We start from the raw sequence: 27,986 nt of genomic DNA, 5'->3' as shown, positions 1-27,986 counted from the left end.
CATATCTCAAACATTACTTGAAAATCACCTTTTTATTTTACAACCGTTTCACTGATAAGAACATATTCTTATAGAGGTTGCAGTAGCCCAAACAGATCTCACCACATTCCTAATAAACTCAATCAGCGGTATAGCACAGAACTGAGCTGGTGATGTATAATTGACAGGTCACAATTCACAAAATTATTTGGTAAAATAAATGACAAAACAGTCAAAATCCAAATGATTGGCCTCTTGGTTTTGATGGGGGTAAAACAAATAAAACCATTCATATTAAATTGACTATAAAGGCCGTTAAAATAATGGTTTAAAGTGACACAAAAAGAAGGTAAATTGGAAAAAAAAATGGCAAAATCCTCAGAGACAACTCAGATTTGTCCATAATAGGCTTTTGAAGTGAGATGTTTGGGTTTCCTCGTACAGTGAAGATTTGTCAGCTGGTTAAACTTTTGAGCATAGTCCAACTCCATCACGTTAAAATGGTGTCATCGATCTCTTCATTGGAGTCTGGGAGGCTGGAGATTTTCTTCAAAGACCGGCGATGGCACTCTGACAGCAGATCGTTACTCGCGGTGTCCAGGATCGCAACAATAGCCTGATGGTGAAGTAAAAGGGAGAAAAGAAGACAAAATTTAAAGCGCTTGGTATGTTTTTTTTTTTTTTCAATTACCCAGCTATAATTTTAACTTGACTGCTGTTACCTGCATAGTTTCATCTCCCTGTCGAAGCTGTAGCAGGTTGGTGATGGTGTGTTCGCTTTGGGCTCTGACTGTGGTGTTTTTGTCCTTTGTGTTGTCCAGAAGAGTCTTGAGCAGAGGTTTCATGAGTCCCGCCTCCATCGCGGGTGTGGCCGGGTCTTTGAACACCCACCACAGCACACGCTCTGCCACCAGCCGGATGTCACTGGACTGGTTCTGGAGAGACTGAAGGAACAGAAGGGATAATATCGTGAAGTTATCGGATTCTGGAGGAAAATTCAATAGAAATGAACAAAGAGGAAGTGAGTTGTTTCCTGTGCCGTTACTTTGACAAATTGTGTGATGATTCTCTGGGAGATGCTGCTGCCGCCCTCTGTTCGGAGCTGATGCCTGATCAGGAAGCCCAGCCCCCGGATCCCACTGGCTGCTATCGGGATCTGCAGAAACAGAAGAGCCAAAAACAGGACTTTGTTGACTGGGATTGAAAACAGTATAGATCCTACAGTTTGTTTGACAGCTACTAGATTTATAATTTTACCATTGGCTGGAATAGTTGTGTGTTTGTTCAGTCGATTACTTGAACAGCCTTTATGTTCACTCACCCTGTCCGCTGTAGCATTGGCCAGAATAGTCTCTGTCACAGTGTCGCTGTACTCTTTTGCACACAGTTTCTCTGGAGCAGATTTGACGGCTATAGCCAGAGCCATGCTTCGGCCATGCCGCACCATCCAGTCCACACCGGACACGTCAGCTGAAAAAGGACAAATACAAAAATACAAACATTAATAAAAATGTATTGAGAGACTGTGCTGAAATTAAAAGGTCGCAATATTCAAGACAGTAAATAAAAATATTGTAATTTCTCTCATACCGTGCGGTCTTATTTTTGCAAACTATATTACAGAACTATAAACTAAGGATATATTATACAGGGTTTTTAAATTTACCACATTTTGTTAACCCGTTTTTTTCCAGTTCTCTTTCTCATGTTTGATAGAATGTTTGCAAATCTCAAAAAATTAAATATGCACCAAGTTTTACATTGTGGTATTAATATATAGTATTTGGGGATTAAAATTGCATTGAAAAAGCATTCAATATGCATGTAGACACCCTGTTATAAGACAATGGCTTTAATAGAGGCTGAGTTGCTATGACAACGTCAAATGATCAAACTAATTATAGACACCATTCATAATCCACTTGTCATTTCTATGAAAGAGCTGCTGCTGATTTAAAAACTGACCGAGTACGTGCTGAGTTAGGACTGCCTTGAGCTCGTCGTCGGGGAGGAAGGCACAGAGTTCGCCCACACAGCCGGCAGAGGCCATTCGAGTGGCATCCTATAACACAAGCGTCACCATCAGACAATACATTTACATAAAACCACATCCTCTGTCAAACTAGACTTCAGCTTTCTGCTCACCACACAGGAAGCTACTTCAAGAAACAACTCATCTTTATCATCAAATCACAAGTGCAAGCTCCTCTTGTGACATTTTAAATGAGACAAATAATATTTAAAAAAAACCTTATTTCATAGTAAAAGTACCTGATGAATTAGAAATAAGAAACACATCAAAAATAAATTAAAGATGCAGATTCTACCAACGTCAGTATTTACTAGGGCTGAGTGATATGGCCAAAAAATGGACGATTACGATTTTAATAGAATTTTTTTGGAACTAAACTAAAGTTAAAAGGTCTCCTGATCTTTCATAATGAAGGCAACTGCTCTGTCTTGCTCATTTATATTTAGGTTAAATACAATTAGGCCCATTTAAAATGATTATTATTTCTGTTTTAAATATTTCTTGTGTGCTCTCAAAAGTAAAACTTCTCATCCCCTTGAGCTCTGCTGTGATTGACAGCCATCTCCATGGAGACCAAGGGGAAAGGGGCGGAGTTATATGTTGCAGCACCTCCGCCATGTTTGTCTCTGCACTTGTGGGATATTGGCAGGGCAGAAAGAATCAGATTCAGGGAAACTTTATTTTAGTGGAGAGAACTCACTCGCGCACAACGAAAACACCACACGCAGCCTTTGTGAAGCAGCAGAGATCGTCTGTTTTTAAAAGCATGCAGACATTTTTGATACGATGCGATACGTATCACAATACTCAGGGGCCGATCCGATATGTAATGCAATGTTAAGACTGAAAAGAGCATGAACACAAAATGTAGCAAAGCGCTGTTACTGGAAAACAAAGGAGTGCAGGATGAAAACGTCTCCAAACACAAGAATTGAAAGTATTGCGATACTTTATTATTGATACTTGGTATTGCAGCAAAAAGTATTGCAGCACAAAATTTTGTCCCAGCCCTAGTAATTATCGTCAAAGTCATTGGCAGGATTTCAATATATTCAGTGCAGGAGTAGAATCATTTTCACTCAGCTAATTTTTTCTATCATCTGTTCAATAAAGGACTTTTAACTGTATCAGAGTGCCTCGTACATTACATTTTACTTGGTAGGTTTTGTCCTCGAAGAGCACCTGATCGTCCTTTTATCAGGACCCACTGATGCAACTCACCCCCACCCTGTGTTGTAATTTTTAATGTTGTTTGGAGTCTATTTTGAATTGCTTCATAGACTATAAGTTGTATCAGGAGCTATACTTCGCACTGCCAAGTCTACTTTTGGAATCTGAAGTAGTTCCCAGTATAGACCCGGCGCTCGGAGGCACAGGTGACTCGTGTCATACCTCGTCGTGTCCCAGCATGCCCAGTAATGTGGTGCTGATGTTCTTGCGGATCACAGGGTCCACTTTGGAACCAGCCCCTTGGATGACAAACCTCAAGGCTTGAAGCATGGTCTCCCTAAGAAAACAACACGGGTACAAGTTAATTCATTTAATTTAGCTTGATTATGAGCGTGTGGACATGAAGTAAGCCTAAATTAATATAAAAAAGTAGTTAATATAATATCGGTGTTTAGTTGTTTAGTGTCTTTAGTTTGTACCTGACTCCTGCGTCCTCGGCGTTGCGGATGGCTGTGAGCTGCTCGGTGAACAGGGGGTCGACTTTGGCGTGGATGGAGACCAGCTGCCCCAGGGCCTCGGCCGCTCGGAGCCTGACCGCGCGGCTTGTGTCCTGCAGAGCCTTGAGGAACGTGGTCTGAAGCTGAGGCAGGAACGGCTTCAGCGCTATACCCACCTGAAAACACAGTTAGAAATGGGCCTGTAATGACTGAACTTTAGCAGCACTTCACGGGACTGTCCTTTCCCTGCAATGGTCAACATGTGACACACCTGTGTTAAGAACAAACAGAACAAAGTAAATAAAACATAAAAAGCCTGTTGTATCAGACCTTTGCCAGTAGCAGTGTGAGAGTCTCCAACAGGGCGGTCTTGACAGTCCAGGCGAATCGGTCTCCCAGAATCCTGATGAGGGGTCCGGTGATGTTGACCACAGAGGGGCGCAGGGCCTCAGGGGAGGTCAGTTTGATCACCCCTCCCAGGGCTTTGGCCGCCTCCTCTTTCTGCTCGGGGCTGCCGGTCAGGACGCCCTCCCTCAGCACGGGCAGGATACAGGTCACCCCCTGCGGCGCAGAGAGAGCAACAGAACACCATCAATATTCCGTCCATGAAATCAACACAGCCTTACTACCACACCATTGTTTGTTATTGTTTTGAGCATTTTTGCAAGTTTTGGACATTAAAATAATAACGTTCCTTTGTCTGATAAATCGCTTTCTATTTGAAATCAATTTGCACCATCCAAACCTATCCACTTTTAAAGTTTTTGTGATACTAGTTGTGTGTCAAAGTCCCAAATGTCAATATACTTGCAACACTATACTTGCATTTCATCATGCATATTCATGAGGCTGCAGTGCCCCACAGCTTTGAAGTCAAAATTTCTGCCTGGACACGAGAGGGCAGGACTGTACAAGTCTGAACTTAGTCTATAAAACACTAGGCACAAAACCAATATTTACAAAAGGGCTTTCATTTTATATCATTGTCTCAGTGAAGAATGTCAGATAAAAAATGACATTTATACCTTTTTAGAAAGTTCTGATACTTAATACTGAATAGCAATTCTTCTTTAACACAAATTCACAATATACATTACAAAACTAATCCTATTGCCGTCTTTGTATCATGAAAGCACTGTATTATGACATCTTCCTAGCAGTAATAATGTGCCCCTTCTGTTACAGAAATGTGGTTGTTCCTGTAGTTCTTTACCTTCTTGGGCAGACAGAAGCCAGGCAGGTGTGGTCCCTTCACGTCTGCAGCTGCTGACCTGATATCTCTGTGCAGGTCGTCGATCAGAGACAACTGGCTGCTCGCGTCCAGTTTCTATAGAAGACACAGCAAAACCGTACAAGGTTAATGCTTTTGTCGATCAATGTGTCATAAATTAATACATAATAAACGCCTCCAACAGCATATGACACAAGTAATTAATCTGTATTTTACTGAAGTCAAGTTTGAACAATGAAAACAACTACTCTAACAACTGAACTACATAAAAGTGTACCTTGGTGATAGAGTTGATGGTGTCCCAGCTCTGAACCAGCACCTCTGTATTAGTGTCGTTGAGGAGCCGTATGAGGCCTGAGAGGAGCGTCCGGACGTGGGCGCTGTAGTCCAGGCGGGTGCGGGCGAAGTACGCGTTCAGGATGGTGACCGCCGCCTGTCTGAGTCCAGGGTCCGGCCCACGAGTCGCCTCCAGCAGGTCCTCAATGATGATCCTCTGCCCCACCTCATCCTCCACAGACAGGATCACCGTCTGGGCACTGACCAGCTCCTGCAGCCAGGAGACGAGGGATAGTTCACAGCATTACAGCAGGCTGTAGCATAGCATATTTGTTGTAATAAATAAGGAATAAAGTAATAAAGTTGTGGTTTTTACCTGAGCCTCTTCCTCTGTCCCCAGTTTTTCTTTGAGCGAGGAGAGCAGTGCAGGCAGGATGACCCCTAAGTGGCGCGTCAGAGCGTCTCCGGCCACAGCCGACAGGAAGGCCAGGACTCGAGTGTTTACAGGAGGAGCAGTCAGCTGAAATGAACAGTACATTTAGTATAATACAACAGCAGCTTAGATTTTTTTGAAACAGCTCTACTTACTTTTGGAACCAGATAAGGCAACACTGAGCGGCTTTTCACCGCCATCACCTGCTTCAGTCCATCCAGGGCAAAGTCCGCAGTCTCCTCATCATCCTGAAAAAACAAATCACAAGCTTTGGCACCAATCACTCTTAAAACATACTCAAAATGATGGCTACAGTGGCATACAGCTTATTGGGGATACGCTAGAGATATTAATTTAATACCATTAATATTTAATACCAAACTATTTAGGACAAATTATGAACAAAGATAAAACATACGCATACAATACATTCCTGATGGAAATCCTACATAGGTTAGTGTAACGCACCCTCTTTTTATTGTAAACCAGTGAAACTTAATTACCAGTTGTTTGAGCAGCATGGGCAGGATGTCGTCCAGAGCCTGGTGTCCGATAGTTGCGTGCAGCTGTTCAAAGGTTTTGGCAGCGGCCTCTCTGACCTCCTCCAGCGGATCACACAGGGCCTTCCTCACTGTCGGGACCAAGGACTCCGAGAACACCAGCACCTGCAACAGACCGTAAACAGAGGCCTCATTGTTTTGATGTTATTGTAATGTCAAATTATGGAGCATAGAGTCTATTGCTGTTGCTATTAGATTTTCTGCACTTAATCTGAATAAAAAGACATTTTAATTTATGGGTTTCTTTGGCTAGAAATTAGATATTACAAATACCTTCCAAATCTTATTTAATACAACACTGGAAATGTGCTATTTTAAGTGCATATGTCATTACCACTAGGGGTGTGACAATATATCGATCTTGCAACATATCACAATATTTTGCAGGACGATGCGATACCGATACTTTTATTCCGATATCAATACTTATGATGATGTCATGCGTGAGTTGGCAGTGCTCTCCTGCTTTCACTGTCAATAGAAGCCAATAATGATCAAGAGTTCAGTCAGAACAGTAGAGGGCAGCGCTACAATTTAAAACACCAAATATTGTCACACAAATATATTACTTTGCTTTTAGGTTATTTTTGTGCAATATATCGATTATCGCATATCGAAACGTGCCATTACAAGACTGTACTTAACAAGTGCAGATTAAATGTTCAAATGCTCTTCCCTCACTTGATGCATGTCCTCTTTCACCACAAATCTGCTCTTTTATCCACCTTGGCAAATAGATCTGTACAGTTTTGTAAATGATTGTGACTGACCGCGTCTCGGCTGGTGGACTTCATGATCTCGCTGAGGCCGATGCACACGCCCTGCCTCTCGTCGCTTTTGTCCGAGCGCAGTCCTGCTTCCAAAATGGGAATGATCTCCGGAAGAATCTTCTCTCCAAGTTTCCTCACGAGGTCTCCAAGTGTTCGGGCAGCAATCTGAAATAACGCCAGACACAAACATTGACCAATCTACTTCATAACTTGCTCTTGTACTTGATAAATAAAAGGTTTACCGTTCTCTTGTCAGGGCAGGTGGAAGCCAGGAAGCCCAGCAGAAGAGTGAAGAGGGTGGGGAGGATTTCTCGCAGGGTCCTGGGAGTGTTGGAGACCACGATTTTCCAAACGTGGAGTGAAGCCTGTCGCACCACCAGCTGAGTGTCGGAACGTCCCATGTAGAGACCGGAGAGCACCCGGTTACGCCTCTCCGCCCCCAGAGCACCGATGATGGCCTGGAAAGAGGAGGGGGAAGAAAAACTGTAAAATTCTGAGGAGATGTGTGCTAATATTTAAAACGATAAACAAAATGTGTGAATCACTATAACTCAAACATTCGCCGCTTGAACTTACTTTGTTGGACGCTGCGGTACCAAAGTTGTCGTCCTCGGAGGCCGTCTCCGTGGTCATTTTCCCAGTGACTCCAGAAATGTGGAACAACAGATCACCGAGAAGCTGCACAGAGCTGAACCTGCAAGAGACATGACACGAATGAGCTCCTTTGTCAACGCAAATTAAAATAAAAGTAAAATGTTTAACTTTTACACACAATGCAGCATGCTTTTGTTTGCTAGGGGCATTTAAAAGGGAGCCGTACCTACTCCATTTTTCTTTTCACACTGTTCATGGAGGACAACTACTATCTACCTCCATCTAAACAACAGTGAGCCTGAAGGAAAATGAATCATTTGGGGTAGGACATATAAGTTTGACTTCTACCTACTCCTTTTCAATTTTTTCAAGACCCAAATATGTCTGCAAAAACTCGGAAAAAAAGACATCAATGAAAAAAAAAATGGTAAATGGTCCAAAGCGCTTTACACCAATGAACCAATAAACCTGTGGCAATTATGTGGATTCCAGTTTACTTTTGCCCAAAGCAACATAAAAAAATCTTACCTGATTCTCCAGAGGTCATCGAACAGGCCCTGCTCCAGCTCAGGCAGCAGCAGAGCGATGGCGGTCTCTGCGTACATGCTTATGATCCTCTGTCCCGCTCGGAGTGCTGTGTCCCTCACGTACTCGTTCTCATCCGCCAGAGCCTAGTGGACAAACAGGGAACTACAAATCAGCATCAACTGGTCAAGTGAAGGTCATCAATGCAGCACGACTACTGTCATAGATAAAAGTAATGTAGCAAAAACAGTTTTAATCAGCTTGGTTAGACATGTTGCCAAGATAAATAGTTCATGCCAATAGTCTAGTGAGTTATTGATTTTAAAAGAGGAAACATTTATAATTCATTTTTATTCCAGGGCCGAGAAATAGTGTGTTTATAAGCCAGATTGTCTGTGGCAATAGATAGTCTAGAATTTCACTAACCTTGAGGATACAGGGGATGATCGGTCCAACGTAAGGGGTGAACTTTTCTCCGAAGGTAAGAGGGAGGTAGATAAACATCATGATGTATCCATCTCTGACGTGGGACGCGATGTCCACTTTACTGGCCGTTTGCACCACGTCGGGCATCAGTTTATCGAGCTTCTCCACTCCCAGGCCGGCCATCACCTCCGCCAGACCTGAACATCAAATTCATTCAGTAAAAAGAGAAAAAATAATTGAAACAGGAAACTATGGATGTGTGCAAAAATCTTAAAATTCTTCATCTAAATTTCCTGCCTAAGTTCTTACATCAAATCTGGAGTAAACAATTTCCCCCCTTTATATTACTGAAACTGACCTTGAGCGGCCCCAGAGCGGTCCACAGAGCTCTGTTCAGAGGCCAGAGTCTCCATGAGCCACGGCAGCAGGTCGTCAAAGCAGGACTCTCCCATCCCCTTCACCATCGCGCCCAGGGCTTTAGCCGACACTGTGCGCACCTGAAACAGATGATCAAACAAATATAGTCAGTTTAGTGTCACAGCAATAATATTTGAACATGTCAGTATGTAAAACACACTATACCTCGGGCACAGGGTCCAACAGAGAAGCTTTGAGTCCAGGGATGACACTTGGAAGATAAGGCGACAGGTCCTACAAAAACATAAATCAAAGGCTTAAACGCTGAAAGAACTGTACTCTGTTTTATCTTCTGTGCGGTCCTTGCCTACCTTCTGGTCAGTGAGCGAGTACATGTTGCCGATGATCTGGGCGGCCATCTTGCGCGTGTCGGTGGATCGGTCCTGGAAGGCCCTCTGGACGATGGGCATGATCAGAGCCAGGGAGGGCGCGTCGATGAAGTGCACAAACTTTGTGTCGAGCAGCGTCTGCAGACAGGTCTGGGTCTGTATGGACGGGTCAGTGAGAGCGTCCAGGAGGATGGGGGTGATAGCTGAAGGAGAGGATGGGAGAGTTAGAACAAGGTTTTGACAGGCAACAGCAAGTCAAATGTGATGCTTTTTAATACCATGTTAATGCCTAAATTAGGACTGCAGGTTTATAGATATCAAATTGCGATCGAGGTTTTGACTACTGCAATAACCTAACCTCAAGAGGCTGAGGTGTTTTTGTTTATTTCTCCTGTCTCTGGCATTTCAGCAATCACTGATGTGTCACTGAAATGGGTCACTGATCAGAATTGTGGAGCCTCTGATCCTATATTCAACTGCAACAGATTAAAGGTCTGAGTTTCCATAAAGCAGATTCTAAAATGTTTAGATAGACGCCATGTGATTCCATCCCGGATTTATTTTGGTCACGTAGCTGTCCTCCAGTGGTACTCTGAATGTCAGGGAAAGGTAACTAAATTGGTCACAGGAAACTTTTGAGCAAAACATTTAAAACCATAGTTTTTGTGTTTTTGACAAATGTACACAGTAAAATAATTGAGCAATGTCACTGTTGTGGGTTCTGTCTCCAAGAAATATGTTTTAATTGAGATTTAATGCCAATCTCATTTAATGCTTTTTAATTACTTTTATCCTTTTAATCCCCGCCTTAACCAAGTGCGTTTTCCCCAGTTCAGCTTTACCCAAATCTAAAAAGTCACAGCCTATAGGCCAGTGCAAAGCCTCATTTGACTTACAAAACCGATGTAATCGGATCTTTTTCCTCGCATTGTTAATTTGACATTTTTTCCATTGTTTTTTTTGTTGCATTGGTAAAAAAAAATTGCCACATTTTCATCGCTTTTTTGTCACTTTTCTATTGCTGTTTTGTGGCTTTTGTTTTTTTGTTGCTTTTTCATCACACATTTTTGTCACTTTTTCGGCATATTTTTGTTGCATTTTCATCCTTGTTTTTGTCTCATTTTTGTTGCTATTTTGACACTTTTTTCAAGAAGCTTTTTGATTTGGGTAAAGCCAAACTGGACAAAATGTGCTTGGTTCTGGAGGGGGTTAAGAGGTTAAAGCCTTAATTTTGGCATAATTAATTGAATGACTTTCAATGCTTTTTAATCTCCCGGGGAAACCCACAAGAAGACTGCAATATAAAACTCAAAAATCTGCCAGTTACAGAGAAGTGCTGGATTTCCGTGAAGCAACACATGCTTTTTCCATACCTACATTATACATCTTAATTCGTCTCTATATTTCACTTCATGAGTAAGAAGTGCTTACCCAGGATTTCAGGGTTGCGGATGACGGAGCCGATCTGCCTCAGCGCCTGTTGTCCCGCCTTTTGGACCTTCACATGGGAGTCGGTCAGCACCTCAGTCAGTTTAGGCACGATACTCGGCAGACAGGAGGACAGCTGCTTAGGGGCACAGAACGCCATGGCCCCCAGTAACTCCACAGAGCCTGAGAAGAACATCCGAAAATTACAAATTATTAGAAACCTTTTATAGACTTGTGAATACACTGGTGTGACTTTTTCCCTGAACTGCAGCAGTTAAGTAATATCTGTACTTTCTCCACACCTGCTTTGGTTCTCCACGACTCCTCCTCAAGAGCAACGAGCAGAGACGGCAGCACCAGCTTCACCCCATGAGCACTGAGGTTCCTCATCACGGCTTTGGCACAGTCATCTGCGGCCTAATGGAAAACACCACATTCAAATTAGTCTATACTGTAAATTACACTTAAAAATATAAGAACTGAACTAAGGCTGCAACTAACGATTATTTTTCTATCGATTAATCTATCGATTATTTTTTCGATTAATCAATTAATCTATCGATTATTTTTTCGATTAATCCATCGATTATTTTTCATATTACCGATTATTTTTTCATTTAAAATGAAGAAAAAAACATTGTTGTTTCCAAATGGCATGGCTTTTATTTATTTATTTACTACTAGTCTATTTTCCCCACTTTTTAAAATGGAAAAAGGCAAATGGGCCCATTCTCTCACTTCTGGCCCTGACCCACACTTTGGGAACCGCTGATTTAAAACTAACTGAAACCTACACCTGACGGTTATTTCTGTCTGACCACTGAGAATTAGCCTGTGAGTTGCCCAACTTGTTATAGACTGTGCACATTCAGAGAACCAGAGTTACTGTAAGTTACTGTGCTCGTGTGGATTCAACTCCTCTTTGAGACAAAAAGGCCACAGACACGGCTTTACTCTTGTATATTCATCAAACTACTGTCCTGATTCTCCACCAGACACAAGTAGAGAGTTTAAATGAGTGTTTAGCCGATGCCCCGAGTCCGCGCAGAGAAAACATGAGAGCTGCGCCCGGGACACGGGTGACATGATGCAGCCGCGGAGGAGCCGCGCATGAGGCGAAACGAGAACCGGGAGACGGACAGCCGAGCGGGACACGAGCGGAGAAGTAGCCTACTCGCGTGTTGGGAGAGACGGGGAAGGCGGTCGGTCTCTCCTGCTCATTCACTTCAGCAGACTGCTCCGTTTTGGTTTTATATGCGGCAAAGTAGGCGGAGAGTGCGTGCGCGCTGTCAGAGCCTGTCCCCGTAACAACGCGTTGATTAATCAGTGAAACAACACCGTAGTTTGACTGAGATGCGGGGCCCTTGCAGCCGCGGGTGTTTTCGTATCACATGTTCGTTCATAGCCGTTGTGCTGTAGCCTGGCTAACGCCAGACTAAAATCACAAGTGATACTGCCGTTCGAAATGATTGGAGCGCACACAGCAGTCTGGCGTTAGCCAGGTTAGTTGTGCTGCTGTGATGCCATTTCCGCTCGACACAGTGTGCAAACAACAACATTATTAGGCCGTTTCTGAAAATACCCCCACACTTTTGACGACTTTTGGCGTGCTTTTTCCCCCTCGCTCGCAGCGTCTGCATTACGCGCAGCCACGCTGGAAGTGAAATGTAAACAAGTGACGCGTCGACGCACAAAAACGGCGTCGACGTATTTACGTAATCGTCGACGTCGACGCGTCGTTGCAGCCTTAAACTGAACATTAGGAGATTAGGTTACCTCTCTGACGTACTGGTTTCCATCTCCGAAGCAGAGCAGGAGGTGAGGCAGCACATGGACGACGTACGGTTCAAATAACTTGCCCAACATGTTACACAGCATCTCAAAGGCAAACAGAGCCCCTGCAAAAAGGATGACACACATACACTTGACTTACACTGCTTTAGCTTATCCAATATAATTCTCAGAGTTACACAGCTCATCCAAGCACAATGTCACGTACCCTCTCTGCGTCTGAAGTTCTTCTTGTCCTGGATGGCGTCGGTCAGCGTGGTCATGATTTCCTGTTGCTTTAAGGCCAGGATCCCGAGACCTTTGACAAGTCCAGCCAGACCGTAGGCCGCCCCCTTCCTCTCGGCGTATTTATCGCTCTCCAACAGAAGCTGGAGCAGGTTCCTCACGATCCCAGCTGCGTCCTCTTTAATAGCGGGGACGAGCGGAGGCAGACAGCTGGCTACAGACTCTTGGACCTGAAAATAGATACGTTTATAGACAAAGAACTTGTAAGATGTGCAAACAACATTAGCACTGGTGTCCGTTTACCTGCTGTGAAGGGGTGGACAGCGCTGTGATGAGTTTGGCCATGATGGGTTTGACTTTGGGGTCGTTCTTGTCCAAATGTTTGGCCAAAGATCCCATGAGGATCACCACGCTCTGACGCACTGAGTCATAGCTGGCGTCCTGAGGTGCGTTTTTCAGAAACTCCTCAAACACAGGCAGTAGGGAGCTCACATTGTCCTGTTCAAAAGGAGAGTATATTGTATTATGATTACTGTAAAGGGGGATCGTTTTATTCTAATGTACATATGAGTTTAGGCACAAGTAGTGGTGGGCAATATTGTATATGATATATCGCTGTTTGGAAGATATACACATTTACAATATAGAGAACATGTGTAGGTATTATCTAAATATCAGCTATTATTAGAACCAATATAATCCAACTAATAGAAGCTTTCTGACCTTGCCGTGCGTGTTGAGGGCCGAGAGGGCGGCGTCCAGCATGCAGCGGCGCACATCGGCGTGTCGGTCGTTCAGAGCGTCAGGGACAAAGAAGAGGAACAGTGGAGTGATCTGAGACTCGTCCAAGTACTGGGACAGTTTGTTCAGGGCCAGAGCGATGCCGCACCTAAAATCACATGTTAGTGTGAGTGAAATGGAGCTTAAGACCTAAAGAGATCCACTTCTCGGATCATACCTCGCCTCCCACTGATCAGGGGGAGATTCAGAGATGACTCTTCCAAGGCCATCAAGAACAGGAGGTGGTCTCTGGACAAATTAAAGCAGGATACATCAAGTCTTTTTCCCCTTTATAGATTAAATGTAGTCAATTCAACTTTTAACAATCAAGTAGTATTCATTCTTGGCCCTTAACAGTATAGTAGTACAGAAAAAACATTGTAATTGAATTTGAAAGGTTTTTGTTCCAGACAAAATGTACAAGATGTGCCTTACGTATAGTTTTTGTTGGTAGATCTCGGTGAGTTGGCTGAGCACGGTGGCAGACTGGTCTGTGTACTGCGATACGGCGGAGGACAGAGCTTCAGCGGCGGACGAGCGAACGACCTCCTCGTGGTGAGTGACGTCTCCGATCAGCAATGAGCAGATATCAGGCACCAGCTCCAAACCCAGAGACTCCCACAGCCTGGAAAACAAGGAAAAAGGAAAAAAAATATCAACACCAAACGTAACATGTGTGATGTAAAAAAAACAGTAAAACATGTTCTATTCTAATCCGTTCAAAAGATAAACCAACTCAAACATTAGCGGAAAGCTTTCACAGCTTACTTTTCTGACAGGCCTCTTCCCTCCTCCTCCACGTCAAACCTGGCAACCCAAAGTCTGCGCAGCAAACTCATGCCACTGGGCTCTGCGCTGTCGGTGGAGAGGGCAAACTCCATCTCCAACAAGCCCTATGACCGGACAAAAGCAGTCACGTTAGTCAAAATGTTAGTGTTAAAAATCAACTCCTCACTCCTCACTGACCCGGAGCGCAGCGTCCCGCACAGAGAAACAGGGGGAGAGCAGGGCATTGAGCAGGACGTCGATCTCCAGCTGCTCGGCCACAGTGCAGCCGTCTCCTCCTCCCGCACTCACGCACAGGGCGGTCAGGCACTGTGACGCCAACACCTACAACAAAACAACAGGAATCAATGAGTTTGTGTTTTTCTCCTCTATGTCAGAAATTACTCTTTGAGAGCCTTGTTGTCTGGACTTACCTGGAGTCTTGGCGTTGATGTAGAAATGATCCTGGTCAAGAGCACCAGCATGTTGACACGCGGAAGCAGCTCTGGCCCATTCTGTGACACAGAACATTTAGAGTCCCAAATCAATTACAAATCAAAATCAAGGTTTATTCACATGGTGGAAAGTTCCATTTAATGCTTGTTAATGCTATTTTAATGACCAAATACTATATTTTACACATTTAGGGCCCGATCTTGTCTTTTTAAAGTGTAACTTTTTGCGCTTAGTAGGAGCACTCCTCAGTGGGCTGTAAGTGGGCAGGACAGACTCCAATGGCCAATGGCGATGTTATGTAGAACAAACTTTTTTTCCTCCAACCAGACTCTACAAGGGAAGGGCCTGAGGGAGAGGAGTGGGGGTGAACATGCGCTTTTGTTTGGGTGCAGACCGGCTGTTTCTCTCGGGACACTCAAGGTTTTAGTTTGACCGATAGAGCTTATAAAAGCCTATAACAGGCCTACTCAAATGGCCCGCGTATCATTTGCTATAAATATATATTTTTTGGCATTACCCGAGCCACGGTCACGTCGCTCCGTGGTGTTTTTGGAATTTTGCTTGGATTATCCCATGTAGAAGCAGGACTCTTTGCGGTCTGCGGCAGATGGACCACATGTTTCCCTGTCTTCTTCATTGTTACAAAGGGCTTGACCAGCTACTTTCAGGTAAGGAACAACAGTTCAGTTGTGGATGTTTGTAAAGCGGACGATAAAGCTGATGGTGCGTGAGTTTTGGAAACTGTACAGCACCGGTTAGCACTCGTGTTCAACCGGTCAACACGCTAAACCTCGCTCGTAATTAAAATAAAGATGCAGCACTGCTCTTTTTTTGCACATAGCGCAAAAGCTGTACCACATGCAAGATGACGCGTGTCCGACGTTGCGTTTGGAGCAGTGCTGTCCTTGCCCCAGGTGGAAGATCCGGCACATAGCATTTCTATATTCAAAAGTTAATTTAAAGGGCAAACTTTGGCGCAAATATGTACAATTTCACGCTTTTTAATACCCCGCAGAAACCCCTAAAATTGACTATTTAAGTTAAGTAAATAAATATCCAAACATGTCTGTACCTCGTCGATAAGCATTTCGTCTGCCTCCGTGTCGGCCCGGAGCTGACAGTGCTGGTTGACGACCTGCAGAGCTTGGGTCATTATGGCCTCGGTCTCCTCTGTGCTTCCCGAGGACTCCTTGAGCGTCGCATTCAGGAGCGGGAAACAATAGGAAAACGCAGGAGCGGACAGAGGGCCCACATCTACGGACACGAAACACGCAAACGTTTGTATATAGTACTTTACACAAACATAGTATTGGAAAATGTGGTTTTGTATGTATATCCTACTCCAAAATTAAAGCAAGAGTGAACAGAAAAACTTGGGCCTTGAAGCTTTATTTCATTATTAGTTGTCTGACAGTGGCCAATAAAAAGCAGCTTAAAAAGTCGCAACATGACCTCTTGTCTAAACGTAAATGCTTATTGGGAATATTTGTAACTAAATACCAGTCCGTACCAGCGGTCTTGCTCTCCCGCTGCTGGACCGTGTGCTGGTGAAGCAGGAGCACCGTGCGATGTGTGGCCGTGTCCAAATCCTCCTGAGACCAGGCCGCGTCCAAATCACACTCGGGCTTCAGCAGACGAAGCGTCACGTGACCAACGAGCACCGCTGAGAGGAACATCAACATTTTACTTAAGAGCACTCATAAAATGTTAAAGGCTGTGGCTGACCCCTCGGGGTGCATACTACGTACCCAGGCTGTGCAGATGTCTGGGCACGAGGCACACCCCGATGTCCCGGAAGAGCTGTTGGATGCGTGGAGCGGCGAGCGGAGAGTTGAAGAGGGGCAGCAGGACCTGGAGGACACTGGGCAGCTCCTGAGTGATCTGAGCCGGTCCCTCTTTAAGAATCGCCTCCATGAGACCGACAGCGCTTTGCAACTCCATATCCATCTGAGGAGAAGAGAAAAAGAAATGTTTTTATTTTACTCAAAACTGCCTGGTAACAAAAATGTCCACAACCAGTGTTAATCGTGACCTATTGCAAATCTACTATAACTATCATCAGACTGCGCTCAGACCTCTTGCAGTTTTTTGCGAACTAAAGACTCCTTTTCGAGCTGAGCCTGAACCATCTCCTTCTGTTTGGTCGTAAGCTGCACTTCGTCTTTGATGCCTTTCTTTTTCTTGATTTCCTGAAACAAAATAACATTAGATAATCTGCAAAACTCAAAAACACTACTTTGCCAACTATGGGAGTAAAACCCACACAAACGCGATGTAACTTTACCTCTTCGATCTCCATTTCAATGATCTGCTCTTTGAAGGAGTAGGCCTTGTTTTCCCGCTTAATATTCTTGTTCTTGACTTCCTGTTTGGCACTGCAGCAAGAGATAAAGTCATTAGAAAGATACAAGCAAGACATTATTCTGAAAAGGGTTCCCAACTGAAGGCCAAAATGAAATAAATCTCCAAATGTTGGACCTAATCATTATTTGTTGAACAAGTCCAAAAATCTGTAAGATTAATCTTTTTTAAATTATTACATTTAGACTCCATTAGAAGAAAATTACTACTAGTTTGTTTATGTTGACAGAAAGACATGAATGTGTTGCTTTTGTTCAGGCATATTATCCATGAATCAGGTCAAAACATCCATCTGAATATGAATCAACAGACTCTCCAGTACATCCTTATGTGGCAGGAATGTGAACAGCAAATTGAAACGCAAAGAAATGCAATCACCTCTGTATGATGCTGTTGTCGTACAGCTCTCCCTCAGGAGTGAGCATGGTGCCGTACTCGTCACGCGTGACCTGGAGCAGCGCGGGTCGAGATAACCCCTCAATCACGTGACCAATCACCCGCGGCAACAGCTTTTCCGGAGAGAGCGCGGAGAGCGCCCCCACTGCGTTTCTAACAGCCTGGAAAACAAAATTGAGGAAATATACAGGTCATTTACAAAACTAAAGCAAAGAAGAGTAAGTTGGAAACATCGCAGCACCTGTTAGTATTTAACTATCTTTATCTAATTCATTCAAAGTGAGTTGTTAAGCAGGATCTTTACCATGTGTCCACTACTCAGAAAAATACATTATTGAATAAAATAAAATATTAAACTATCGTAATTTATGGACTATAAGCCGCTACTTTTTTCAACTATTTTTTATGGTCATACTGAATATTGTGTCATGTTATCAGTAACAATGTACCTGCTACATTTACTCATAAATAGAGCACTACACAAGTGCTTTAACACAAGTGAGAGTCAAAAAACACTCGGTTATTTCTAATGAAAGAACTCCAATGTGAGAAAGACGCAAGAACAGCTCCAAATCCAAACAAAGTTGTGGCACGTGGTCCCTATATATACATGTGCATATACATATACATACACAGTACATGTGCAATTTCTTTTTTGTTTTTAAATATAGTTGTCGGGGCTTATATTCAGGTGCGCTCAATAGTCCAAACATTATGGTAAATGCCGGTCCTACCTGGTTGTCAGCGTTGACCTCCAGCAGATGTGGCAGAAGACCATCCAGATTTCTCTCAATAAACTCTTCCGCTTTCACATTCATGGAGGACAAAAGCACGGGCCACAGACCATGACGCGCTTCAACTACAAAAACAAGGAGCTTAACATTTCCCGAATGAAACAGCGAAGATAATTGGCTCAGTGTGTGCTTACCAATAGAGGGGTGGTGGCTGACTATGACCGTGTCCATGGCGAGGCTCTGGGCCTCGTTGGGGTCGCCCCACTGCCCAGCGGAGCAGCAGATGGTGCAGAGGGCGTCCAGTAAAACGCGAGGAGGAACGTAAGTCCGGCCCAACTCGGTCAACTCCCCGGTCTCTGCCGCCAGGACGTCCGGAGGCAAAACCTGAGGAATGACACGAGTTTCATTATGTCAAAGCAACGTAACATTTAGTGAATTATTCTTTGATAAAAGAGTAAGTGAGTACCTTGTGTTTGTTGATGACTGCTCGGAGTTCTCCCAGCAGCCCATGGGCCAAACTGGAGCCTCCCAAAGATGAAAGCAATTTCTTCACAGTTTGCTGCGCCCGTTTCCTCACCCGCCAGGACCGGGACAGGACCACGGTGATTGTGGCGTAGTGATACATCCTGACAGAGAGGAAGAAGTAGGGCATAGATCAGTGGCTCTTAAACTTTTCACACCTTATAAAAAATGTGACCTGCTCTAAGATAAAAATTAAATAAGGACTAAACCAGGTCTAAACGGGGTTTAAAATGGGATTAAACTATGTCTAAACCAGAAAAACAACAACTTGAATACATTATTGAGACATACATAAAATTATAAATGCCCAAGTACCACCTGAAAACCGTTGGTGTTGATCGTTTACAATATATAGGGCAACTGTATCATAGCAGTAACATGGGACAGGCACTAACTTGGATTTGCTGTTGTTGAGGCGGTGAGCATGGTCCAAGAACAGCCTTTCACACAGCTGCAGCACGGTGCACAGAGCTGAAATAATGACAAATATTTATTACAGCGAATTGTAAAATAATAAAAAAATAACAATAATAATTCAAGATTCATTGCTGAAGTTTCACTCACTTTCATCGTTGGCCTGAGAAAGGAACTTCTCTGTAGTGAACAGTGGCTTCTTCTCATCCAAGATCAGCTTCCAGAAGTTTGCATATTTTGCTTCTGTTGAAAAAACATTTCCTCGTATGAAAACGATAACTTGTGTTCTAATCTTGCTGCACGGTAGTGCTGCTTATGAAGTGGGTTTTAGTATTTCTTACCGGACTGAGAGTCCAACAGGCTCAGACGACACAACAAAACTGAGGCGGCTGCTCCCTCTGCGAGCAAAGCCGTCTGGGAGCTTTGTGCAGCAGCCTTTTCCACATTTTGCAAAAGCATCGGCACGAGGTCTGCAGCCTGGGCCAGAGTGTCCCCTAAAGATTCAATACAGAAAAGATGAATAACAGCGCAAAGGACATGTCTCTGTCAACAAATCAATGGTAAACAAGTAGTTATGAGCTGGATGTCTTCCCAATCAATGCTGAATATATAATTGGGATTAATTTAACAAAAAATATATGAAAGCCTATGCTGTGGGTTTTGATACATATAGTGTTTATCAGAGGTGGGTAGTACTCAGTTACATTTAAACAAGTACATGTACTTGAATAACTTTTTGAAGAAATTATACTTCTTTGAGTAGTTTTATCATACAGTACTTTTTACTTCTACTTGATTAAAATTATATTGAAGCATCTCTGTAGTCTTGAGTAAAAATAATGGTTACTTTTTCACTTTGAGTAAATATTTAAAGGCACACTGCATAACATTTGGGACTATACTGTGGCCATCAATAGAGAACATGCTCCTTTGACCTAATTGGCTTCCTTTAGTCACGTCTCCATGGAGACGCGCTGAAGACGTACCCACTCCTGGTACAGTTACAGTCGTATTTTTCAATCTTGAAAATATCATAAAATAAATGCCTATATTTCAACTTTGTTTATTGGGTGACATTTTATGCAGTGTGGCTTTAAGCAGCAAATGCTTCATTCATTGATCTTTAAAGTAGATCGTCTGCTGCACCTTGCTCTTTAGAATTATTATGTTTTTCTGTATTTTCATGTCATTTTCTGGGAATTTACATTGGAAATATCATGATTTCCACAGAATTTTATGTTTTGCCACACAATTTGTTGTGTCATTGAAAATAAACAGTTGCTTACGGTACTCATTTTTACAGTACTTTTTTACTTGTACTTGAGTAAAATCATTTCAAAGTGACATTACTTTTACTTGAGTAATTGTTTTGGCTAGACCACCCACCTCTGTTGTTTACAAATACATTTGAGGAAAAGTCAGATCAAGTTGTCACTTTGTTTCTCTTCTCTTTAAAAACCCTGCTGTGGCTCACCTTTGAAGGCCCCGAGCATGGTCTGCAGATAGGCCTGTCGGACCGGGGAGGTGGAGGTCTTTAGGGTGAAGGCTTTCTTTAACCAGTCCAGCAGAGAGCCCGGCACTTCTACAGTGAGTCTGTTGCTCCACTGGGACAGGACAGAGACGGCGTGGACCAGGGTTCCCTCATGAACTGGACGGAGAGGAGAGGATTAGGAAATGAACTCAAAAGTGATAATATTTTAAAGAGAAAGAATAGACTAACCTTCTTGTTGCAAATATGGGATGAACATGGCGGCCACTGCAGAGCTGAGAGTCTGGCTGGAGGTTCCCGACACGGCGTGATGGCTGCAACTGCCAATACCTAACAAAATAAACAAATATTAAAAACAACAATACTCTCACTTCTTTTGAGTCAAATATGTGGAGTAGGTTTTCAGCTACTACCTGACAATACGCTAATCTTCTGGGCAACAACTGTGAGTTTCCCTTCAGAGCCTGCAACAAGTAACAAAACAGATTAACACTTATTCTGATGAAAGCACCGGGTCGCTAATGAAAACCCCTTCACCTCCAAGGATCTTGAACAGGTGCGTAACGATGTCCTGAACGGCGCTGGCGTCGCTGCACTGTTGGGCCAAGTTCTGCATCGCCTCCACAGCCTCCTCCATCAGACCGGGGTTGTTCGCCTTCATCTGACCTAAAATAAGAAATATTAATAACTAGAAATGCAATGGCTGCGCCATTGCGATTGACTGCGGAATTGCGGGAAGCGAATGCAGAAATTGCATAAACTCTTCAAATTGCACAATCAAATTAGCATAAACTGGTAAAATGCATAAATGTCATGTTGCATAAACTGTATAAACTGCATAAAGTGGTAAAATGCATGAATGGGTTAACTTGCATAAATTATGTAAATTGCATAAACTCTTTAAAATTCAGTCCTAAATGGCATAAACTCTTAAGCTGCATAAACGGTTTAAAATGCATAGTGGTTAATTTGCATAAATTATTAATATTGCATAAACTTTTATATTCCATAAACTGGTCAAACTGTTGAAATGGCCTCAGAGCTTGATTGGCAGAAGCTGCACAAATGGCTGAACGTCCTGGAGTCTCCCCATTGGCTGGATTCCCCCACACACACCAATGCAAAAATTTCAAACTCCCGTATAAAAAAACTGGAAAACTGCAGAAGGCCAATTTTTTCTCAAAACCCACAAGTTGCATAAGCTGAACATGCACAAAGTGCAGAAATTGCATAAAATGCAGAAAAAAGTGCAGAAAAGCATGGATTTGCGGCAGCCCCATTATAAGTCAATGGGAAAAATCTCCGACATTTTGGCCGATTGCGGAAAAAACGTAAATTGCAGAAGTCCCAAAAGTAATAGCACCCTTCTCCTCAACATGCGGAACGTTTTGATGCATAACTTGCATAAATTGCACAAAGCATGAAAGTGCTGAAAGCTCTAGAAAATCGGGAAAAAGATGGAAGAGGAATAATAATAAAGAACATGAAAACCAACAATTGACTGCGGAAGAATTCCGCAGTCAATCAATAAAATACAGGAGAAGACGATACATAGCTTAGTAAAATAAGAAACATATGGAATAGCTTTAAAGGGCACAGCTAAGTCTTACTTGCAATGGCCTTTCCGATATCCATGGCGTACTGGCTGAGGTCAAGAGTTACACTGGACAGCAGGCAGGAGATGGCTGGAAAAAAGAACAAAGCTTGAAACTATATTCAGTACATGCTAGCGAAGACATTGCACACCCTTTTTCAATTGCAACAGTATATAGAAGGAAACGCTCCTGGTTTAATGCTTTGTTGCAGCGGTGTGTTAAGCAAGCAGAGATTAGTAACCATAACTGAGGCCCCTTTTTATTGAAGCCAACATGATGGAATTGCTGCCATTTAAGAAGAACTAAGTAACTTGTTTACCATAAAAAATCCTTTCCGTAGTCCCTCTGGGGGTAATACAAGTGTTAATGATATGATTGGGGAGGTATTTCATCTCCCCTAGGTGTCTCTGGCCAGAAAACCACACTTGCAACTTTCCCTGCACTGGGTCAGATTACACACTAATGGAATTACACACTAATGGAATCACGAAGAAGCAGCCAACAGGCTAACGGGCAAAGCTAATTGCGGGCTAGCGCCACTTAAACAGTGTTTATAGCCAAGCTTGAGTGAAAAAAATAACCTCCCTTATACAATTCGATGTACAATATCCCTCTCTCCCTTTGTCTTTTCTGTCAGTGTAGTATTTACTCTCACGGACAATTAATGAGTAAAAAAACAACATGCTACAACATCTGCAGTGGCGCTTATGGCCTCTTGGGGTACGAGTTACTTAGTTCTGCTTTAAAGGGAGGATATGAAGGGTTTCTGTTTATTAGGTATAGTGTGGCCAGGTATAAGGTAAACATCCACAAATGAATCATGTTGATGTGTTCAATATTACAAAAAACATTTGGAGACAACATCCATTTTTGTCTAGTTTTTGTCAACATTTTTGTTGGTTCTTGAGCAGCCTATACAATCGGAAAGCAGAACAATAAACCCTCACTTTAGTTTGCCAGATCCTGCATAAAATCCAGGGTCAGTTGTAGAGAAGTACACTACATACCCTTCCCTTGACTTACTAAGGTCTACTTTCTTTAATAGAGATAGCAAAGCAAAAATCAAAGATGTTGAAGTACTCACTCTGCATGGCGTTTTCCGGGCTGCGGAGCAAGGTCTTCTGGACTGTGGGCAGCAGCAGCTCTTTGAACTCGGAGTGAGAGACGTGTCGCAGCAAAGAGCCGCTCTTCTCCAGGACGTGCTGCTGCGGTTTAGTTTTACTCATCAGCACCGACTTAATGTACAGGTCCAACATTGCGCTCTAGAAACAACAAACACACAAACGCATGTAAAAACAATCCTCCAAAAGAATTATCCTAAAGTAAACCGTATAACATAATGGTATAAAAGACGGTCTTTCCAACTCTTGTTTTTATAATAATAATTTATAATGCATTAAGTCTATTTGAATGATTCTTACACCCAACTGCAAACAAACAGAGAAAAATGGAGACATGGATATAGATACAGACGGCATCTCCGGGATCGCCCATATATGGTCATGTTTAAAAACAATTAAAGGGGAAAACAATTGAGAAAAATCTAAACTTTTCAAAAACTACTTTAACAAATGATGAATTATGAACATAATTTTCTACTAAATAAAGATACAAAGACATGGAGAGGAGCAAAGTGGTTCAACAGCCCATAATTACATAAATAACGGAGAATGTTAGCATAGTGCTAATGCAAACGTTAGCTACGACTGCCGTTTTTCGCTTCTGCTGAACAATCTGCTGTGAATAAACATCCATAAGGACCTGATTTAGACTTGACTTTATTTCTATGTGATAAACAAGTTTATATTTTGCCAGAAAATGGCTAAAAAGAGTGAAAAACTGTGTCTCCCAGAAGATTCTATTTTCCCCCTCGGCGAGGCCACGCCCCCTAATATGACGCGCCTCCTGCATCTATAATATTTTGTACATCGCCACGTACCTTATGCTTCTCTATTGTGGCAATGTCTTTCTTGCTGGTACAGAAGTCTAAGCAGACTCCGAGCAGCGCCATCGTGGTGGGACTCTGATCCAGGCTCAGCAGAGTGGAGATGTAGGAGTCCACAAGACCGGGACACTAAAAAAAAAAAAAAATCCAATTCAACAAAAACAGAAGCTGTACATGTAGTCAATTTATTTGTTCATAAACTGTGAAACTGACTTTTTCCCAGAGGTGGCAGAGTTTCTTAAAGCTTGATTTCTGAGCGGTGGATTTAGCTCCACCAACGACTTCAGCCACGAGAAGGCTCTGGACCTCCACCTGCGACAGAATAGTTTCATAAAGGAATAGAACACAGAGCAAATCAAGAAGGTTGTAACTAATAACTTGGAACAGTGTTGAGGAAGAAGGATTAAGTGTGTGATCAAATGTGACGTCTGAAATGAAATTAAACAAACCATTTTCTTCCAAAGAGGTCCTTCTCTTTTCTCTGGGGTAGAAAATACATTGTGGACTAAGAGGCAGGTCCAGGAGAGGCCGACAAACGCTGCAGAGCCCGAGCTTTTACTATAAAGAAGAAAATAATCATTTAAAAAAGGATGTTAATATAAATGGCACAGTGTCTTTCTGAGCTTGATCTTGGCCCCTGTACCTGGGGTCAGAGGTTTTGTTGACCACTCCACTGTTGAGCAGCCACTGGAGGAGGTTAGTGACCAGGACTTCTGGTTGACTCTCGGCCAACAGCGCAATGACAGACAGGAGCTCTCTGCGGGAGGCAGCATCACTGGGGAAACATTGCACAACATTTTTAGAGCTTAGTAATTATCACATTAAAATATTATTGAAAATATTGTACCAGTATTTGGCAATATTCATGAAACATTCAGCATGCAACTCTCTGTCAAGTATGTCCATGGAAACTAAGCTAGCAAAATCTTCAGGTCTAAATTAGCTAACTTTAAGTGATACAGCCATCATGTACAAGGAGAGGTTAGTTCATTTACAGGCCATTATCAAGTCGTTTTTGTTTTTCAAAACCCATACCGGTATCTATGTGGTGTGAGGCAGAAGAGTTTGCACAGTCCTTTGATAGCAGGCTCTGGTAACACTACAGAAAGATAAGGAACATAAACGTCACCGTTTTATTATTTAAAAGAAAATTAACATTGAGAGAAACGTCACATTTACCTTTGCCTTTTAGACACTGTTTGAGCTCTTCACAAATCTCTTTGCGCTCGTTGATACTTGCTGTGGTCACCTTTACAGCAAACTTCTTCAGTGTATCGGTAACCTGGGGTCACATTATTAGTCCACATTATGACTGTTTGCCAGATTTGATTTCTATTTCCCAGCTTACAAGTTAACAGAAACAAACACTATTACACTTACACACTCTACTCAGTCTAAATAAATGTAAATATATCCTGCTTCATTTGACATTTTTCATTGAACTTATGGACTAGCACTACTGTCACAGTGATGCGTACACTCATTACACTGAGAGACATTCAGGGTTTTTCCAATGGAAACCATTCACCATGTTTGGGGCTTTAACACCACCTCGAGGCCCATGGTATTGCTATTGCTACATTACTGTATGTGAAAGGGCTTTACTGAAACATTCGAGCCCCGAAGACCAAAAGCTTGAGAACCTCTGATTTACGGGACACACTTGGCATAGGAGGGTCACAAATTTCAATCTGTTGCAACTAAATTTACTGTGCAGGCTTTTATTATTTAGTTCACTATTGTGTTTATGGTGGTGCTGTGCAACTGAAGATAATATATTATTCACATGATGAAAATCAGTAATTGACTAAACAGACGTTTCCAGAAGCACAAAACATACAAGCCACACCACCTAGAGATACTAGTCTTGTTTTCGACCATTTGCAGACGCCAAGTAATGTTATGAGAGACACAATGGATTAATATGGAGTAATCTTACGACCCAATCGCCTCCTATTTGTTCACACAATTGCAAACCATGGATCAATCATAAAACAGTGTTTATCACAGGATAAGTTGTATATTCAGAGGGAGGAGCCTATCAACCCAATGACCAAATTATTTCTCTTGCAAGTTTTGACAACAACTTCCAAAATATGAACAGCGATTATAACCCAACTGCTGTTGAACCGTGTATAAAAGCACAGAGAGGTTGAAAAAATCTACAGGGAAGAGTGATTTAAAGCCGAGTGGCAGAACATGCCCACTCGTGATGGAGCCATTGGAAGCAGAAGCGACGTTGCACAAAGCTAGCAACTGGGGGGCTAATCAGAAACAGCGGATATTTCACGAGGATTTCACTCAAAACAACAACAGTCCAGAAAGTTACAACGAGGGCTTTGTGGTCGTCAGGGATCACACTGTATCTCCACTTCATTGCAAATATAACGAGAGAGAAAGGAGAGTGGAAAAGAGCCACACAAACCTGCGTGTCCGCTGCCATCTTGCCGGTCTTGATGCAGGAAGAAGTTGGTGACGCTACTTCCGGGTCAAGGACTACAAAACTTTTCTTTTTTTTTCTTTCTTTTTTTTCAGACACTGTGTGAATAATACAATTTGCCTTTTATAATTAAAACTAAAATCATATTGATTTCTCAAAGCGGACCTTATAATTTAAGGATCAACCAAAATGTATGACCCAAACAAAAGCAAATATATTTTAGATAAGTTTGTTATCCATATGGATAACACACCGTTACCACCAGAGGTCACCATTTATTCATTATTTAAATAGATGCTTATTACTAAAAGCAGTAAATAACTATTTTGTAGATTTGGTCACAACAAAATGAATGAATACATCAAAATGAACAGTGTTTCATATGATTTATTTCTTGGAACAAATAAACTGAAACAATAGCTACTTTTATTTATGGAAAAACACAGACACGCCATGTTTTCTGATAACATTCTCCTCATATAGCTAAAACAAATAATTTACAGCACGTAAAAGTCATAAACACAAGTAACAAAGCAACAATGGTTATTAATAACTTTTCGCTACATGAGGCCCATAAAAATAACAATTTACCTGCATACACCAGTGATTTACATGATCAAAGGAAACCTTTCCTTATATAAACACACCAACGGAGGCAGAAAATGAATAATTAGCCTATCACGTAAATACTCAAATTTCATATTTTTATACAAAAACTGTCTTTTGTTTTTACATTTGCAATATATGTCTGAACCTGGTGTTCTGTGTTGGATTGTCTCAGTCCAAAAAAAAGCACCCAATTTTGAAAGAGTGTTAACTACCTATTGCAGTAGTTCCTGTGTAAAATTCATCCACCAGCTGTGATGTTTTTTAAAAGTATTTAAAAAAAGAATTGAATTATTTTACAAATATTTAAATACAAAATCAGCATGCGCATCCCAATAGATGCACATATCTCAGCCACACACCAGGATTGTCCTACTCACATTCTTCAGTTTGGTGGCATCATTGACTTCCTGTTTACCGATAAAGACATTGAGATCTAACTTGTGAGCTAAATTAGAACATAGTAAATCAGTTAACTTTTTGCGAAAACTGCTCACAAATGTAACCAATGATCAACATACTGTATTCGTGTCGTTGAGGAATTTTCCGTTGAAGTAAAGACTTTCAAACATTGTCGACTGGACTAAAAATGTGATGATTTTGGGGTTTGAAAAATGGCGCAATTGTAATCAGGAAGAACAGAACGAGGCACTGACACTGTAGAAGAAGAAACAGCTAAATCTAACCGCTTTGTCCGAGGATTACTCAAAACATTGAACATGGTCCAAACTTAAAGAATGTCAATTTTGATGATATGTCTTAAGTTGAAGATATCACTGAAAAATGTAACGAGTAACACA

At 42.3% G+C, this 27,986-nt stretch overlaps 1 protein-coding gene across 1 annotated transcript; it reads right to left on the bottom strand.

The window, feature by feature from the left end:
• Positions 1–22: 22 nt before the first annotated feature.
• Positions 23–26,604, bottom strand: gcn1 (GCN1 activator of EIF2AK4). Its single transcript, XM_079580408.1, has 57 exons — positions 26,566–26,604; positions 25,320–25,422; positions 25,176–25,239; positions 24,784–24,915; positions 24,590–24,698; positions 24,354–24,452; positions 24,135–24,269; positions 23,280–23,457; positions 22,211–22,285; positions 21,138–21,266; positions 21,014–21,064; positions 20,832–20,930; positions 20,586–20,759; positions 19,453–19,605; positions 19,262–19,354; positions 19,093–19,168; positions 18,642–18,801; positions 18,370–18,559; positions 18,176–18,300; positions 17,424–17,602; positions 16,969–17,059; positions 16,760–16,873; positions 16,433–16,631; positions 16,195–16,347; positions 15,757–15,938; positions 14,663–14,743; positions 14,430–14,573; positions 14,232–14,356; positions 13,899–14,088; positions 13,642–13,712; positions 13,407–13,572; positions 12,987–13,181; positions 12,667–12,913; positions 12,444–12,565; positions 10,970–11,084; positions 10,671–10,850; positions 9,222–9,442; positions 9,076–9,144; positions 8,852–8,990; positions 8,494–8,690; positions 8,071–8,213; positions 7,525–7,642; positions 7,191–7,406; positions 6,949–7,113; positions 6,122–6,283; positions 5,774–5,866; positions 5,562–5,705; positions 5,187–5,456; positions 4,892–5,005; positions 4,009–4,239; positions 3,661–3,854; positions 3,404–3,518; positions 1,945–2,041; positions 1,301–1,449; positions 1,025–1,135; positions 702–923; positions 23–595 (listed from the first exon to the last, which is right to left on the bottom strand). Exons 1-57 carry the CDS (start codon positions 26,581–26,583, stop codon positions 470–472), a joined length of 8,013 nt encoding a protein of 2,670 aa, XP_079436534.1. The 5' UTR covers positions 26,584–26,604; the 3' UTR covers positions 23–469.
• Positions 26,605–27,986: the final 1,382 nt, after the last annotated feature.

This window comes from Gobius niger, assembly GCF_951799975.1.
Source record: "Gobius niger genome assembly, chromosome: 1".
NCBI classification, from domain to species: domain Eukaryota; kingdom Metazoa; phylum Chordata; class Actinopteri; order Gobiiformes; family Gobiidae; genus Gobius; species Gobius niger.
This window is presented reverse-complemented; position numbering and strand designations above follow the sequence as displayed.